At 44.1% G+C, this 18,977-nt stretch overlaps 1 protein-coding gene across 3 annotated transcripts in view; it reads left to right on the plus strand.

The window, feature by feature from the left end:
* Nucleotides 1–18,977, plus strand: part of OPCML (opioid binding protein/cell adhesion molecule like) — a 518,700-nt gene that overhangs the window by 392,052 nt on the left and 107,671 nt on the right. For all 3 annotated transcript variants that reach the window (XM_036276639.1, XM_036276640.1, XM_036276638.1), the window contains exon 3: nucleotides 1,868–1,993. In XM_036276639.1, the coding sequence (XP_036132532.1) occupies nucleotides 1,868–1,993 (126 nt within the window). The remainder of the gene's footprint in view (nucleotides 1–1,867; nucleotides 1,994–18,977) is intronic.

The raw sequence follows: 18,977 nt of genomic DNA on the forward strand, positions 1-18,977 counted from the left end.
TCCTCATCCCTCCCTCTCCAGGCAAAGGCAGGCACGGGACCAGCGCCTGACCCAGTTCCCTCGTGGGGAGGTTTCCGCGGACTGCACCACGCGCCGTGGGGGATTCTCTCTTCAGGACCTGACATCCCTTGCAAGTCGAGTCACACCTTTTCAGGTGGAAAATGATGAAAAGACAAGGAAAAGCAAGACTGTGGAAGGGCTTATGCTTCGCCATGTTCCAGGGGAAGCCAGGCCCACTGTCTGCAGTGAGTGGGACAGGCGCTGTGCGTGGGTCAGGCTTAGATCCCAGGGCTGCGCTGGGCTGTGCAGAAGAGGTTGTGTGTTGAGCCTGGTGGGCAATGGTGAGCTGAAGGAGCAGGTAGGAGACAGTTTGATTAGGCTGTTTTATGAAAAGTCCCTCTGAGCTCATGGAGGGGATAGGTTGGTGGGATCCAAAATTGTAAAGAGAATAGGTGGGAGGTCCCAGGTGGGAGGCCTTGGCCATCATTCATGTGAAATTTGGTGAGAAACTCAACCAAATGGCGATGAGAAGTAAGAGTTGAAGGCAACGGGGATATTTTTCAATGCTGAGGTTTGAGCTGAATTAAGAGAATCAGGCCTGGGGGTGGGATGAGGCAGACAGCAAAAATGTGCTGAAGGTAAGGGGACCCGAGCCCAGCCCATGAGAGTGACACGCTTTGTTGACAAAGACATGACCACTGCTGTCTCCGACTCTGTCCTCCTCGCCCCCTCAGTAGCCAGCACTCCCCGAGTGCCCCTTCCCATCAGGCACTCTGCTGAGCCCTGGTTTGGTCGACACCTCACAGCACAGGGAGTTCAGCTGCTACCCTCGTGCGTACTTCGCAGGTGAGGAAATCAACACTTGAAGAGGGGAAGGCAGTTTACCTCGCCCCAGACTATTCAACAGGTGAGGAGCTCAGCTCCAGAGCTCTGTTCCCAACCACCGGGACACGGTGCCATCAAGCCTGTGTTTTATAAGACAATATTGAAGTTGCAAGAGTTGCAGGGACAACGCGTTGCTAACTCTGATTAGGCAAGTCAGGGACAGTTCGTCTGTGTTTTAAAGGATATGTTTTTCTGTGTTTTAAGGAGTAAGAAGGAATTTTCAGGTAAAGGAATGTGAAAGGGAAGAATTGAGGATGGACCTGGCCAGTTTGGCTCAGCGGTTAGAGCGTTGGCCTGCGGACCAGAGAGTCCTGGGTTCAGGTCCCACTAAGGGCACGTACCTTGGTTACGGTTTGTCCTCAGCCCTGGTTGGGGTCATGTAGGAGGCAATCAGTCGATGAATCTCTCTCACATTGATGTTTCTCTCTCTCTCTCTTCCCCCTCTCTCCTCCCGCTCTATCTGAAGATAAATGCAAAAATGTCCTCGGGTGAGGATAAAAATAAAGAATTGCAGGGTGGAATAATCTGTGCATGGTGGAAGAATGTGAAAATGCTGGCGTGCTCAGGGACTGTAACTGACTCTGTGTGGTTGGCTTTATTTAAAAAAGGGCTGAACTGGGGGCAACTCATGACTATTTGCGTAAGTCAGCGATTCCATGAAAATAATGAGCGTGTGGATAGACAGGAACTCAGAAAGCTGTAAGTAGTTTCCTTTTGGTTTTGCCTTTCAATCAACACGCATTTGATGTCCCTGTCGTCAGTCCCTGCACTTCTCCCCCGCCCCCCATGTGTGCTAGCCACGGGACACATGTGCACGGTGAAAGATGTGTTGGTGGCCACACCCTTGACAAATCAAGAAATCTGAAAGTTATCATTGAGAAAGTACTCCCAAGACATGCTATATGAATATTTACAGGCTAACACCTTCTTCTGAGTGTGAGGAACCATCCACATGCATTTATTCTCTTCTGTTTCTTTTCAGTTCCTCCACAGATCATGAATATCTCCTCAGACATCACTGTGAACGAGGGGAGCAGCGTGACCCTGCTGTGTCTTGCTATTGGCAGACCAGAGCCAACTGTGACCTGGAGACACCTGTCTGTCAAGGGTAAGGCATGTACCTGTAGAGAGCTCTTAGAGTTGGCACGTTGAACCCTTGATTCTGTCGTGCGTCTAGACTTCAGGACTGAGAAAACATTAGACCAGAGTAACGTACAAGCAAGGGCCACACGCATGAGTCGTTGAGTGTTCCATTCCAAAAGGGAGGTTCATAGAAAAGTTTGCTGTTATTATTTCGATCTTTTCTTTGACCTTAGCAGACTTCTGTTTTCCCAACTATGAAGAACAGAGGTGCAGTAAGAGTAACTTTCAACAAAGAAACTACTTTCTCAAGGTCGAGGTTGTGTGGGTTAGTTGGTGGCTGGTCCCTTCTTGAAGTAGAGTGGAGAGCACGGCAGTGTCGATGGGAAGGGCTGGTGCTGCTGTGTGCCCAGGAGAAAAGGGGCTTCCCGCTCGTACCTGCAGGGCCACCCAGAGCCCCAGCTGTTTGACCTGTTCTCGAATAGTCCTCTCCCGCAGCAGCAGGAGGAAGGAAATGAAGCACCTCAGGGCATGCCTGTGCTGGGCCCCGAGAGCCTGGTATTAGAACATCAGTTATGATCGTCTCCAATGTTACAGGCAGGGGACCAAAGGGAGGAGGGGCCTTATCTCCTTGGAACTAAAACTTACTCAAGTTGAACTTGAAGAGATGGACATAGGGCCACTTGATATATTGACTCTGTTAGTAGAAACATGATTCATTTTTGAAATTATGCAAGAGGGGAGGGCTCCCTCAGGATTGGAAAATCTAAACACGAATCCCAGTGAAGAGGAAAAGGTGGACTGTGCCTGTGTGATGTAAAAATAATGTGGATCTAGGAAAACATGGAAATGAATCTTAGTAACTTACACTAAAGATTGATATACTTGGCTGTGTATTGTTTTTCTACAGCTGTCATAACACAATGACCACAAACTGCGTGGCTTAAACAACAGAAATGCATTTTCTCCTGGTTCTGGAGGCTAAAGTCCATGATGAAGGTCAGGTCGGTTCCTTCTGACACCTGTTTCATGACTCGCCCCGAGCTTTCGGTGGTTGGCTGATCTCTGTCTCATCTTAACACGACCTTCTCCTGTGGGCATCTCTGGGTCCATGTTTGTCTTTGTATAAGGACACCAGACATAATGAATTAGGACCCACACTAATGACCTCGTCTTAACTTGATTACCTCTGTAAAGATCCAATTTCCAAATAATGTCACATTCTGACACACAGGGAATTAAGACTCTAAGGTATCTTTTGAGAGGGATGCAATTCAACCCATAACACTATTAAAAATAAATGAAGAGACAAGCCACAGAAAGGGAGAAGAGTTTTGCCATACTTATTCCTGATGAAAATAATTTATATCTGGGCTATATGAAGAATTCTTACAGCATAAGTATAACAACCCATCTTGAAAGAACAAAATATTTGAAAAGACAATTCATAAAAGGAGATATGTGAATGAATAATAAGCCCATAAAAATATGGTCAGCATCTTGATAATAGAAATGAGCATCAAACAGTAACGAGATACCTCTAACTACTGGAATGACAAAAATTAAAAAGTGTGACACTATCAAGTGTCAGTGAGGATGTGAAGCAACTGAAACTCCTATATTAACTCTAAGATGTGAGGTTGGATAAGCCCTAAGGAAAATTGTTGAGCAATTTGTGATCAAGTTAAATGGACACTTAGCATATGACCCAGCAATTACACTTTTAGGTATTTAGCAAAGATAAATGAAAGCAAATGTCAACAAATATACTTTGTACACAGATGTTTAGAGTGACTTCACTTATATTAGCCTCAAACTAGAAATAACCCAAATAACTATCAATAAGTAAACAGATGAATTTTGATATATTCTTGCAGATGACTTCTCAGAAGCTAAAAGAAACTAACCATTGATTCATACAACACAATGAATACATTTCAAAAAGCACTATGAAGGGCAAAACAAATGAGATACAAAAACAAAATACATGCTGTATGAATTCATGTATATAAAATCGTAGAAGAGACAAAACTAGTCTGTAATGACAGCAGTCCAGTCGATGTTTACCTAGGATAGGGGTGTTTGCAAAGTGACTGCCAAGGGCACAAGGGAATTTGGGGGTGATGGAAACGTTCTGTACCTTGAATGGGGTGGTGGTGACATTTAAGTAAGTCAAAACTAAGCAAACTGGACAATAACAATAGGTGAATTTTATTATATGTTAATTAAATCTCAATATATTTTGGAAAATATAACTATGGAAATGTTGCAATTAATGGCCTGGAATTTCCCCCTTAATTTGAAACAAAAATTGTGAGATCAACACTGACCAAGTGAGAGACTGGATTTATTGCTAGGACCATGGATTAAGCTCCCATATTTCAGCCCTGCCTTGTTATAGGGGAGGAACTGCTAAGATATAAAGCTACCAAACATTCTTTGTATAAAACCCCTCATATACTGAAACCCCAAATGTCAATATTATAAAGTAGCATTAACAAGAATATTAAAGTATACATAAGGAACATCACCAATCTACACTTTCACATGAACACAGCAATAGTGTGTGTCCCCAAAGACATAAGCCCCAGAGGAATTTTACTCGAAGCCAGGGAGAATTTTGGACTTACATTATATACAAAAATATGTCTAACCTTCAGACTAATTTGTACATATTTGGTAAAGTCAGATGCTTTTATAAATGCTTAAAATCCCAGAATACATTTATTTGATCCTAAATACATAGTTTTCTGAGCCTAGAAAATTTTCAAAAAGCACTTTGACATTGTTTAAGTGTTTTTAAAAGTTTTTACAGTGGTACACTGGTAAGACTTCTCTCTTAAAATAAGGGAGATTTATCCATATTCCCAACTTTTATATAATGTAATAGTTGCAATTTAGCCTTTACAAAGATCTGAAAATCCTAAATTTAAATGATCCCTTTCCCCTTTAAATCTCCCAGGCTCTGCTGTCCTTTCAAGTTGCTTTTGTTTTTTCATAGACCTGGTCTTAACTTCCCTGTCTTACGTTTTCCCTATTGTCTCCCCCACACACACACTATTGACATTTAAGAATTTAAACTTAAAGCATAGTTTCCCAAGTTCGAAAATCATTGGAACCTTGAGGGTTTGCAAGTTAGAAGCTGAATTGTTGTGACTACCAATATTATTTTAGAAGCTGCTCCTTCTCACCTGGGGTCCTGCAGACTTTGGAAACGTTTAGAAAAACAGCCAATAAAACTTGCACATCAAACCACATTTTTAGAACAATTTACTCGTTAGTTCAGCATCCAAGAATAAGAAATAAAAGTTGCAATGACATTTCCTTTGAAATTCCAGTGGGATTACTTTGGAGAATTTAGCTCATTGGACATCTGTGTTCCCAAAATGCTAGTGAAATATTTGTATATGTTGTTTAAATTAGGGGATCTGTATAACAGAAATGGATAAACAAATTTTATTTGGAAAAATAATATTTTATTTATTATTCTTTTTTCTTTATTAATTTTTAGAAAGAGAGGAAGGGAGAGGGAGAGAGAGAGATAGAAACATCGATGAGAGAGAAGATTGATTGGCTGCCTCCTGCACGCCCCCCACTGGGGATCAGGCCCACAACCTGGGCATGTGCCCTGACCGGGAATCAAACCAGCAACCTCTTGGTGCATGGGTCGATGCTCAACCACGGAGCCATACCGGCTGGGCGAAAAATATTTTAAAAGGTGGATTATTGAAGATTAAAAATAATGGTAACACTCTGGTTCAAAAAGACAGACTGAGCACATGCCTCCAATCCCTAGAAATTATTGAAAAGAGGTAAAGACTAAGGACTATTGACATAAGGAATGTTCAAAACTGTAGAGAATTTTTAGTTATGAGTTTATTTGAGACCAACTGATGACAGCTACAAGGAGGCAAAATCTCCAAAGACTGAAAAAATGCTTCCGAAAATGGTAGTTTTACCACTTTTTCTACATCATCATCAAAGGGGAAGGCGTAGGGGGTGACATGGAATCCACCGGTGGTAGTTCAGGGAGGTGGGAGAAAGCAAATCGAGGAAGTCTCTGAGAGGAATAAAAAGTAAAACAGAGACACGTGCTTCTTGTACGTGGGAGGGTGCAGGATGGTTAACAATCGACAGCACATGGAGGTGCCATGCAGGTGAACAAGATAAGGAACCGTTCTGTGGTCTTGGTGTTCTGGTGGGAGATTGTGCCCTGAGGGATCTTGAAAAGGGGATTACTCCGACATCCCAAAAGTATGTTATCACAGATGCAAAAAGACAATAGACAGGCTCTGTCAGGTAAAGATTAACCTTTGTCAAGGAAGAGATCAGCCAAGGACAGGGCAGCCCGCCATGACTCACTTTGTGTTAGGAAGTTGTCATTTCAGACCATCCTCTGTGGTTACTGCAGTCTCTGAGTTTGTAAGGCCTCCATGCAGGCCTCCCCTGAGCTTATCAGGTTAGGATGAGGCCCCTTTTTGTCCACATGACTTAATAAACCCGTTATCACACTCAAGTATAAAAATGGTCAGCTTTTGTGGATCAGAAGGTGTGAGAAATCTCTGAAATATAAAAGGTAAATAGACATAATAAAGGGGAAAATACAGCGCAAAATATAGAAATATAATGAATACCTAAAATGGTAGATATTTGAAAAAGGAAGTGTCTTTGGTTATAGTATACTGGTAAATGTTTAAAACTGATTGGGGCTGGGCGTGGAGGGTGGAGCCTGGTAGCCTGTGCCAATTTCCATGGTGTAAATATTCCCATCATTGCCATTTTCCTGGGAGACCATTTGAAGGAACTTTGATTACAGGCTCAATTTCAATGAAAAACAAAGAACAAGGCTTTCTTGTGAAAGTAGGGGGAACATTTTGAAAAAATCACCAGGATTCCAGCTGTGGATCGGAAGACATCCCAGCATGTCTGATCGCAGCTGGAGACCTCCTGACCTCCAGTCTCCGGCAATGTTGACAAATGTGCAGGATTCCCAGAAACCAGACCTCCCTACAGGACATCTGCCTCATCTCCTGGGAAGCTAGCACTTTCTACAGGACCAGGGCTCTTCAGCATTGCAAACTTCTAGGAAGGTGCTAGGGAAACCTACATTCAGAGAGTCAGCAACTGACATGCCAACCACTGAGCCTCTGACTATGTGGTTATTCTTTAGCTCTAGATATAGCTACGTTTCATTTGTTTTCAGTAACGGATCATGGTTTTGGTTTTTTAAGTTGATGGATATGGATTTGCTATAAAATATGGCACTTGTCTTACAGCCTTCACACACATGGACATCTGCACGGAGTGATGGACTGTTTAGGACCTAGGATAACGATGGAATCACAGGCCACCGCGGCAAAGGAGTTTCTAATGAAAAGAGTGGGCAGGTCCCCAAGCAGGCAGGCAAAATGAATTGGCAAGTGGCCAGTGTGTTTGGAATACACACTGAAACAGGGGTGTTTCAAGAATATTTTTTTCTCTTCCTGGAGAACAGAAGAGAGGGCACTGGGCCAGCATTCATGGGGAGATCATGAATGTAAAAGCAAGAACAATGTGGAGTTTGCAAAGCTGGGCGTGGCCCCAGAGACCGTGCAGGCAGTGGTGTTTTAAGGAGGGGTGTCTTTCCCTCTTAGGGTGCTCCAGTAATCCACTATAAGGCCTTCCACACCTGGCTCCATTTCCAAAGACATATTTGGAGAGGCAGATGTTTGGGGAAAATAAAAAATTCTTCTTTTTGTTTCCTCTCCATGGAGATATTAAAGTGACAGCTATTCAAGTGTGAGCGTGTTGCTCCTGCGATCCACTCGCACAGCAGCACCTGAGGGAGAAAGGAATGAGTTATTTCACCGGAGTGAATTCTCCAGGTAACCGAGGCTGACTCCTGTATGCACTGACTCGAGTCATTTTTAATGGAAGTATTTAAAAAATGTATTACATTCTTCGCTCTTTCCTTGAGTATAGTGAATGTCATTTAGCCTCATCTTTAGAATGTAACACAAACATCGGACACATTACTTGTTTGTATCTCAGCATTTGGGGACGGGGATAACTTGGAATATGACCCTAAAATACTATTTACATTCTTGTGTGTATTTTTTTATCTTTTATTTTTTCATTAATTTTTTTTCTTTGTTGATTTTAGAGAGAGGAAGGGGGAAGGAGAGAGAGAGATAGAAACATCAATGAGAGAGAATGTCGATTGGCCGCCTCCTGCATGCCCCTCACCGTGGATGAGGCCCACAAGCTGGACATGTGGTCTGACCAGGAATCAAACTGCTGACCTCTTGGTGCATATGTTGATGCTCAACCACTGAGCCACACTGGCCTGCATTTTTTATTGATTTTTTACAGAGAGAGGAAGGGAGAGAGAGATAAAAACATCCATGTGACAGGGAAACATTGACCGGCTGCCTCCTGCACGCCCCCTATTGGGGATCGAGCTCACAACCCGGGCATGTACCCTGACAGGGAATCGAACCGGCAACCTCTCAATCCAGGACGATGCTCAGTCTACTGGGCCACACCAGCCGGGCTGTGTTTATCTTACAGTTCCTCGCTTCCTGCCTTCCCTCCAATCAGGCTATTAACTGACAGTTCTTCCTAAAGTCGGCGCACGTGCCTTTTAGCAGCCGCATTTCTCCTGGTTATTTACCTCTGATTTATTGTGAACGAGAATGTATGTAACCAGCTTGGTTAATCCTGAGTGAGAACCCAGGGGTGGGAAAGAACTTTCTCTGAGGAAAGGGCATGAGCTTCACAAATGTGACAAGTGGCACTGATGACAGGTGTGGGGGAAGAATTCTTGGCTTTGCTCTAGAAATTCGTTCCCAGGTGAGTGAGTGGAGACAGCCAATGCTGCTGAAGCCGCTGGCCGTGATCCTGACCGGGCTGGGCAGGTCTCTGTCTTCTGTTCGCTGCGTTAGACGTTCAGGTCACAAAGTACTGGTCCAAGGCTGTGTCTACCACAGCCCTTATTTTTCATGCAAGACATTTCTGAGAGGGGAATCTTTTTTTTATTTTTTATTTTTTTATTTTACTTTATTGTTGACAGTATTACAGATGTCTCCCATTTTCTCTCTTTTTGCCCCCCTGCCCCCAACACCACCCCTCCCCAGGCCTTCCCCATGCTATTGTTTGTGTTCATGGGTTATGCATATATGCATACATATTTTTGGTTGATCTCTTCCTGTCCCTTCCACCACCCAACTCCCCTCCCCACACCGAGATCCATTATTCTGTTCCATGCATCCATACCTCTGGACCTATTTTGTTCATCAGTTTATTTTGTTTTTTAGATTCCACTAATAAGTTAGATCATGTGATATTTGTTTTCTTTTTACTGGCTTATTTCACTTAGCATAATAGTCTCCAGGTCCACGCATGCCATCTGGGACGAATATCTTAAAGGAAATTGCCAAATCCTTAACGTTCTAGGTAAAAGAAGCACTGGCCGGCTCGCGTGTGTAGGCATCATTTTCTTTGGTACTGTTAACTCAGAGAGAGACCATGGACTTCAGATTCTTATAGAGCTGAGATTGAAATCTGACCCTAGCAGTTAACAATCTGAGTAGCTTTAAAAAAATCAATTCATTTCCTTGATTCTCAACCTCCTAGACTGCAAAATGGGGTTATTCAACTCAGTTTCATCAGGTCGTTTTAAGGATGAAAGGAGAAAATAAACTAGGGGCCCATAATAGTGCAGGGCACATTCAACATGCCCAGAATCCTTGTCGCCTACAACAGTGTCATGATGGGTGTTTACCGTGTGTCCGGTCCTGTTACAGACTCTGTGAGCTTTATCTCATTAGATGCCCCAGCAGCCCTACTTTTTAAATTATTATGCCTGTTATTCTATTTATTCCTACCTCTGTCTTTGTTTCTTATTTCTTGATAGCCTTGGGTCATCAATTAGTGATTTAGTATCTCTGGCACACCTAAAAATTTGGAATGACATAGCCATGTCACCTGTAATGGCTACACTTGGAAATGACCGTGATGTCTTTCAAGGGGTGAAGGGTTAAACAATCCGGTGCATATCTGTACCCTGAAATGTGACTTAGCAGTAGAAAGGAATGAACTATCAATACACTCAAACTTGGATGGACTTTAGGGCATTATACCTAATGAAAAGAGTCAGTCTCAAAAGGTTGTATACCGTATGATTCCACTTTTATACCATTCTCAAAATGGCAAAATCATAAAGACACACAACAAACCAGTGTTTGCCACAAGACGGGGCAAGGGAGAGAAGGCAGCCTGAGGGATTGCCTTACGGTCCTGGAAGAATTCCGTGTCTCGATTGTGGTACAGTTACATGAATCTATCTGTGTGATGAAGTGTCATGGAATTATACACACACAAGGACAACTGAGTACATGCAAAAACTGGTCACACCCAAGGAAGCTCTATAATGCAATGAATTGCATTGTGCTCATATCAATGACCTGGTTTCGATCGTGTACTGTTGTTCTATAAGATGTCACCATTGGGGGTCCCAAGTACATGGGACCTCTCTTTACTATTTTTGCAACCTCTTGTAAATCAGTAATGATTTCAAAATAAAAAGGTGACAAATAGGAATGATAAGTAAAATGAACCTTAGTTTTCCACTCATAATATGTTTATGTAAGAATTTATTATTTATAAAATATTTTTACATGCATTATTTCAAGTGAGTTTATAGGAACTCTCTAAAATAGGCCAGAGAAGGAATGGTCCGCCTATTTTAGATATCAGGAGATAAACCTGGAAAAGTTAACTAATGAAGAATAACTCAGAGCTAACTAAAGTGGTAGATCCATGAAAGGAACCTACTTCCTGTTTTTCAAGTCTATAGCTCTTTATACTGTTAAAAGATGGTTCCCATGGCTTCAAGTTGGAACAGGTACAATAAGAAATATATTTTATTAAATTCTGCTTGTTATCTGGGGCACCCAAGGGTGCTCACTAGCTTTGAGCATCACCCCTGCTCTCGTATTATTCCCCTAACTCCACACTTACCGTCCTGTGTCTAGGGGCTTTCCAGCGACCACCCAGACTTTTCCGAAGAAAAGCACAGCCTCCAAATGAAAACCACATTCCTGCCATTGTCTGCCGTAGGTCCCTGTTGTTTCTCTGCTTCAATTAAAATAAACCCGCTGAGACCTACCAACGTCATTTCTTTTCCAAGCCATCCCAGGTACCAGTTCCCCACCATTCACAGGATTGCCCATTAGTTGACCTGTGGCATCATCCAGTCAGGCTTCCACTCCTTGGTCTCTCTCCAAGGCAGCCAGGATCCTCGCTTCTCGTCCGAAGTTGTGTTTAAAGCCTAATTAATCCCCGGAGTGTGAGAAAGAGGTGTCTGAGATGAGAAATCAAGGTTATACACATCTTGCTCAGTGGAACAGTTATGGGCAAACAAGCTGTTTCTCTCACATTTTTGCAAAGCAAATTTATGTTCACTAACTTTGGTTCTTGTTGGAAACGAGAAGTGTATGAAGGTCTAGCAATGTGCTTTCCACCATATGGGTGCCCATATGTTTCCCCCTTTGCTTGGTGCATTTTCGCTTGGGCATGCACATATGCCTGTATTTTTGCAACTTAACAATATTAAAACTAATCCCATTTATGCTCCTTTTGGGTGAGTTGATTGAGTCATAAATTCCTGAGAATCTCTTTCTTGGGAGACTGGAGTTCTTTTGTGTGGGTAGGAGGAGGGCAGAGCAAGCTATCCCGGCAGAAGGGTCCAGGCAGCCAGCATCACTATGTAACTGATGCAGCTGATGACCCTGACCCTGGCTCCAAAGGGGGCTCTCCCCCTGGAATGCTAGGAAGTGTGGGTTCATGATGCCTTCCTAGTGTTTCTTCTTTCCTAAGGGAAAAGCCCTCACGAAGAACTAGATGGTAATTCCCTGGGGTTCTCTTCCTAAAGGTCCAGGAAGAGAGAAGGTCACCTTAGAGGAGATAAATATGTAGTCTAGAGGCATGGTTCTTGGTTGTGACCTTACTGAACACTATTCACACTCCTCGCACTGAGAAACAGGACCTGAACAACCGGGCAGCTGGAAATTAGGCTTTCACTGAATCGTGCTTAGCTTCTTCCTGGGTTTTTTAGATTTATAAATAAGACTGAATATTACTACGTGTATTACCAAGTGAAAAGCCCAACTAAGTCAATTAAGAAATTGGAATCGGACATGCTGCTCGATGTCCAAGGCTCTCTCCACATGGACGTCTTCTGCCTTTACCTACTCACTCGCTGGGTACGTTAAGAACATGTGTTTGCCCCATAGCAGTAATGACATGCAGAATAGACACGACTTTTGTCCTTATAGAGTCTATAGTCTGATCAGGGAGATGGCGACTAATCGGATGATCACGGATACGTCCTTTCCAAGCGTGGTCACTGAGGTGAAGGGCAGCAGAGAGGTGTGAGCTACTGGAGGCTGAGTCTTCCCATGACAGTGACACTTGAGCTGACTTAGGAGGATGAACAGAAAGTTAACCAGGGACAGGGGCAGGGAGGTGTGTTGGGGCTGGGCTATGTGGAAGCCTTCCAGCAAGGGAAACAGCATGTGCAAAGTCCCTGAGGTGATAGGGAGTGTGGTTCTTCAAAAACAAAAGTGCTGTGCTTTGAACGTGTGGTAAGCAGGAGAGACAATGGCTGAGATGGGCACCCAGGGGCCGGACCACACAGGGCCCTTTGAAGAAGCGGGTCTTTATTCTAAGAGCACTGGGAAGTACAAAGAAAGGTGCGTACTAGAGAGCTTGGAAATGAGACGTTCGTGTGCCTGGATTTAACAAGAAACATTTCCTTTCTGATCTACTCATTCTCTATGTAAATCTGCCAATTACTAAGCCTCTGTCTCACTGTCTCCATCTATAAACCAGAAAAGAGTTACTAATAATATGATTCCCTTATGCAGGAATGGAGAATGGAATTTGACAGTATCTATTCCAAATACTTTTTAGATTATAATATCAGAATGGATATTAGCATATATCATAGCAAGTGAAAAGTCCAACTAACTCGAAAGTAAAATTAGAATTGGAAAGGTACCCCGTGCAGCCTGCCGCCCGCTGCAAAGCCTTCTCCACGCAATTGCTGTATCAAGTTATGGGATTGGAATCAGCTGGACACTGACAAAATTGAGACCAGCTTTATAAGGACTGCGGATCTAATTGTCCTCAGCAGTGCGTCCGTGGTGACTCTCACTGCTGAACAAAAATTACAGGCTTCTGTATAAAATGAGACGCAGGCTGGATCCACACAAACCTACCGCAGCCACCTCTGGAGAGGATGGACTTCAATTCAAACACAGAGTTCTTTACCTGGCCAGATGGTGAAGGAACCTCGGAGAAGTTTATTCCCTCCAACTCCTGGATGAACACCCTTGAGAGCAGATTTAAAAGACCTTTAGGTCTTTTTTTTTTTTTTTTTATCCTCACCTGAGGATATTTTTTTCCATTTTTGTTCACATAAAGTGGGAGAAAGAGAGAGAGAGGTGGGAGAGAGAGAGAGAGAGAGAGAGAGAGAGAGAGAGAGATGTGAAAGGGACACATTGATTGGCTGCCACCCACATGACCAAACAGGGCTGGGGACAAACTGCAACCGAGGTACGTACGTGCCCTTAGAGGGAACCAAACCCGGGTCTCTCTGGACCGCAGGCTGGTGCTCTAACCACTGAGCAAAACCAGCCAGGGCAAGACCTTTAGGTCTTTTAATTGGGTTGCTATCACTTACAGCCAAAGTAGTCCTGATGAAATTCAGCAAGTGATGTATGAGGGAGTCTGTAACAAAGGTGAACAGAGCATAGTCCTTGCTCCAAACATAGAGTGGGTGGAGAGACACCTGTGAGCACAGCTTTGCTGCAGTCTGGTGGGGCCACTTCATTCATATGTGAATAAGACAGGTAGTGGTCACCTAAGGTGCTTTTCAAAGCCAGCATCTCCACCATGGGTTGGAGATGATTCTGGGAGTTGCCGAAGGAGTTCTGGGTGGTTTGGTAATGGGATTGCACATCCAAATAAGCTAGAATCAGGCCAAGGAAGGCACACGAACTCTAGCTCTGAGTTATGCGACAATCAAGACCGGGAGGTCGTCACCATCTCCTTATGTCCAAGTGTGCGACGTTCATGCAGGTGATCACAGACTGTGTTAAGGTGCTTGTCCCACTGGTGGTATTGAGGGTACCACAGCAAGGGACGTACATCCAGCCTCTGTTCTCCTTGAACTCTACTCTGAGAGAAAACACGTGGTTTGCCTTAATTAACTGACTCATTAATTCAGTAATTTTTCTATGATTTGATGTGCTCTGCTCGGACCAGAGGCACCCTTTCTCCCCTCCCTGTACTTAGGGCATTTGAGGGCAGACACTGGGCTGGCACGTTTGTTATGTTCTCTGGCACCTCGTACAATTAACGCCTGACATTTAAAGTCGATCAGAAAAGTACCTAATGAGTGAATGCATGTTTATTTGTGATCCTATATCTATGATCTAGAAGCCAGAGAGGAAGAACGAGGGATGCATTAGGCGTCTGCTTAGACTAGTCTCCAGATGGGGGGAGCAGCATCGGATGGCAAAGGGGGTGTTGATATGTGGACTGAGGCTGTTTGCGGAAGCACTGTAGGTTTGGTCTGTAATAAGAGGTTGTCCCGGCTTGCAGTCTCATCTCTAAAGTGCTTTTCTTCCCTTCTCTCCATCTCTTCTAGTCCATCTTTGCCTAAAACTGTGTGCTGCACTAAGTACCAGGTGGTCTTCCTGCTAAGGGTTTATTTATACCACAGTGTAACCCACTAGTGAGGCCCCCCCGGCCTCCCTCTGCAGAGGACCGTGAGCCATGATCGGGAAGGAGTCAACTCCTGACCAGTCATGCCATGTGGAACACCTGCAGCTGTGCCTGGAAAATCAGCTTCAGAGAGGTGATGCTCACCGAGAGTTGGGACGACTTACCTCATCACTTACAGTTCAGTTTGGACACATAAGATGAGTGGTCCTAGCATCTTCCAGTGATGAATTTGTGTGTGTGACACCAGTTTTGCTTAGGCCCCTGCAGGCTCTTTGCTTTCTGCCTTTTTGCACAGAACACCCAGTCCTGCGCTGGAGTCTAGCTCCACGGTGACAGATGTGAAGATCTGACTCTAGAAATAGCAGTGAGGGGAGAGCCCTTCCCCCTCGGGCCAAAGGTGGAGACTGTGCTCCGCCAGCCTCTCCTTCATGTGGCATCAGGCGAGGTGCAGGGCAGGCCCTGCTGGGAGGACTTTAATTGGAGCGGGGCCCTCCAGGTGTATGAAGCTCCAGCCTCGAGAGGGGACCTCCACAGGACCATGCAGGATCGAGGGGAGCGGGTCTCCTAAGCAAACACAGCGTCTCGTCACTGACCCTGGGCTTCGGGCTGGAGGCTGTGAATGAGCACATGCAAACCGCCCAGGGGAGGAAGGGGGACAACCGTCATCTCCCATGGAGCACCCACCGTCTCCCTCTACAGAGCTCATTACTCAGAGGAGGCAATCACTAATGTCCTTTTTATTTTCCCCTTCACCTTACTTTTCACTTGCTGGTGACAGTTTCCCACTCTCGAGTCTCTTTGTGGTGACAATAAGCCCGTGGAGTGCTGGAATAGTCTGTTTTTGATGATGCTCTCTGTAGTTTGCTCCTGAGAGAAGGGTTTAGTGAGGTGACTACCGGATGCATCCAGACCCCCGCTTTCCAAACTCGCTGGCTCGCCCCCCTCTGCACACCACTGCCATCCATAAGGCCCGCGTCCCGCCTCCAGGGCCCCTTCCTGTGCGTGTCTGTCCCGGCACAGCTGGGGCCGGATGCAGTAATCACATCTGCAGTGAGACGGTTGTCTCCCTCGCGGGCAGTAAGGATGCTGCCAGCGCAGCTGATGAGGAAACGAGCCTCTTCCCGGCGCCATGGAGCCGGGCATCGTCGCTGGGCAAGGAGTTCGGACCTTTGTCCTCGTGGGCCAGGCTGTAACCAGCCCACTCTTCCTCTCTCCCCTTCCCAGGGCCCTGCTTTCATTTCTGTCCCGACTCGGTTCCAAACTTCCCACCACACTCCCGAAACCGTTTTGGCGAGAGTTCGTGCCCAGAGGGCGTGGGTGCTGGCAGAGCAAAGGCAGTTTGGCCACAGCACTGAGCCCAGTTTAAGTATCTCGTGGATTCCTAGCACCTCTGTCCCTGTCACCCGGCGTTGCTGCCTCAAGTCACCTCCCCTGGGCATTTGGACCTCACCTACCTTCATTATTTTTTTTTTTTAATCCTCACCCGAGGACATTTTTTATTTTTTGTTCCCACAGAGTGGGAGGCAGAGAGAGACACATCGACGTGAAGGGACAAATTGAGTGGCTGCCACCCACACTACCCAACCAGGGCCGGGGACAAACTGCAACCGAGGTACGCGCCCTTAGCAGGAACTGACCCTGAGTCTCTCTGGACCGTAGACCGATGCTCCAACCGCTGAGCCAAACCGGCCAGGGCTTACCTTCATTCTTAAGTTCTATTGATCCTTACCTTTGTGTCATCAGAGTTCCCAGGGGCAGTCCTGACCCTTGGGGACTGCCGCGCCTCCCATCCTTGCCGGACTCCCCGGACTTCTGATTGTCTGCACGCTCTGACTACAAGGTTCAACCCAACAAAACATCGCAGTGATATCGTCATCACTGCCATCATTATTGTTATCACCAAAATCGTCCCTTACCTTTTCCGACTTGCCACTGTTACTCGATCTCATTCAGTTTTCACAAAGGTCTTCTGTCAACATGCACACAGAAAAATAAATAAAATAAAACACAGGGACTAGCATCCACGTTTTATAAAGAGAGAAACAGAGGCCTAGACTGGCTAAATTGATTGCAGCTGAAACCAACATTCCTTCAGTTACTTATTTATTCATGGACTCATTCACTCATTCAAGAAAGAACTGGTGAGCACCTAGTGTGTGACAGCTGCTGTCTGACACTGGAGGTAAAAAGATAACTAACATTATAGTTCTCCTGTGATCTCACATGTAGTGAGAGACACAGGTGTAGTCACATGGTTATAACACAAGGTGTAGGTGCATTACTAACATGTTCAAAGCATTGTGCATTTGTAAGAGGGAATCATTTACGTCCAGCCGGGAATTATGAGAGAATCAGGGATGGCTTCCTGAAAGGTGCAAAAGGCTCTTAAAAGTTAGTCAAAGAAAATACAGTGTGTCCCCCCAAAATCTAAACAGGTGTCTGCAGATTCTGTGTATACAGGTGTCTGCAGATTCTATGTATACAGGTGTCTGCAGATTCTATGTATACAGCTGTCTGCAGATTCTATGTATACAGCTGTCTGCAGATTCTATGTATACAGGTGTCTGCAGATTCTATGTATACATATGTCTGCAGATTCTATGTATACAGGTGTCTGCAGATTCTATGTATACATATGTCTGCAGATTCTATGTATACAGGTGTCTGCAGATTCTATGTATACAGGTGTCTAAAAATTCTATGAATACAGGGTATCTATAGATTCTATTCCATTTTGAGAATGAAATGTATTTTAATAAACACTGGCTTTATAATTATTCAAAGGGTGTGTATATATATTTGGGGGACACCCTACAGAACAGTATGAGGGAGGGAGAGGAGAAGAGGAATATCCCAGACAGTTGAGAGAGCAAGATGAAACATGTGACCATGAGAAACCGCATGGATCAACTTGACTGTGTAAAGGGGTTTCGTGTTGCTGGAGCACAGTGTGAAGTTGTCACCTAGATAAGATCGCTGGACTGATCCTAGCTGGCCCATCTAAGACATTGTAGTGCAAGGAGGCAGGTTTGACCACATTAAGGAAACAAAAGTATTGTAATGTAGGCTAACTCTTACCAAAATCTTTCAAAGTGGCCCCATCATGTGTCACCTAGCAGTGAAAGAGTTAATGCGTTTTACCAATCTTTTCTCTATCTTTCACTCCTTGTAAACGCTAGGTGATCCAGGTCTCTACTGTCTATCTGGTCTCATTCAGCAATGACTTCCTTAGCTTTCTAAGGTAAATCAATTTAGCTTCCTAACGTCTTTACTGAAGCTCTACGCATTATCTTGATCAGCATGCAGCCTGAGATCAAAGAAAGTATCTCTATTTTGTTGTACATATTTTTATCTCCATGAAACTGATGTGAGTTCTAAGTAGTAAATAAAAAGCAGTGAACAGTGAATAGAAGGTATGAACGTAGGCTTTTTATAAAATAAATTTTTGTGTGGTCATCACTTACATAAAATAAAATGTACCATTTTAAGTATAATCTGTGGAATTTTTACTTCCAATTTTATTAAGATATGATTGACTTGCAACACAGTCTAAGTTTAAGGTGTACAGCAAAATGAGTTGATACATATATGTTGTGAAAATAATTACCGCAATAAGTTTAGTTAATATCCTTCACCTCTTATATAATATATATTTTCCTTGTAATAAAACTTTTAGGATATACTCTCTTAACAACTCTCACGTACACCGTACAGCGGCGTTGAGAAGAGCCGTCATGTTGTACCTTATAGCCCTACTACTCACCTTATAACTGGTGTTTGTACCTCTGATGCCCTCACCCAATTTCCCCACCCCTCACCCCTCACCCCTGCCCCTCGCAGACACTAAGCTGATCTCTTTTTCCATCAGTTTGGATTTCTTTCTTTCTATTTTTAGATTCCACATGTAAGTGAGATCATAGAGTATTTGTCTTTCTCTGTCTGAGTAATCTCACTTAGCATCATGCCCTCAAGATCCATCATTATTGGTGAGTCTTGACAAATTTATACATCTTTAAATCCACCATCCTAATTAAGGTATAGCACATTATTAGCACATTACCACTGATTCAACAACTTTTCTTGTTTTTATTCCCAATCCTTATCCTAACTCCCACTTTGAGTCAAACCCTGACCTGTTTTTTGTTACTACAACTTAAAATTTTTTTCATTCACAATGATACACAGCATATAGATGCTGTAAAAAAATATAAAATTGATATAATCTTAGAGTATGTACTCTT

Source organism: Molossus molossus, unplaced genomic scaffold (genome assembly GCF_014108415.1).
Source record: "Molossus molossus isolate mMolMol1 unplaced genomic scaffold, mMolMol1.p scaffold_m16_p_22, whole genome shotgun sequence".
Classification (NCBI taxonomy): domain Eukaryota; kingdom Metazoa; phylum Chordata; class Mammalia; order Chiroptera; family Molossidae; genus Molossus; species Molossus molossus.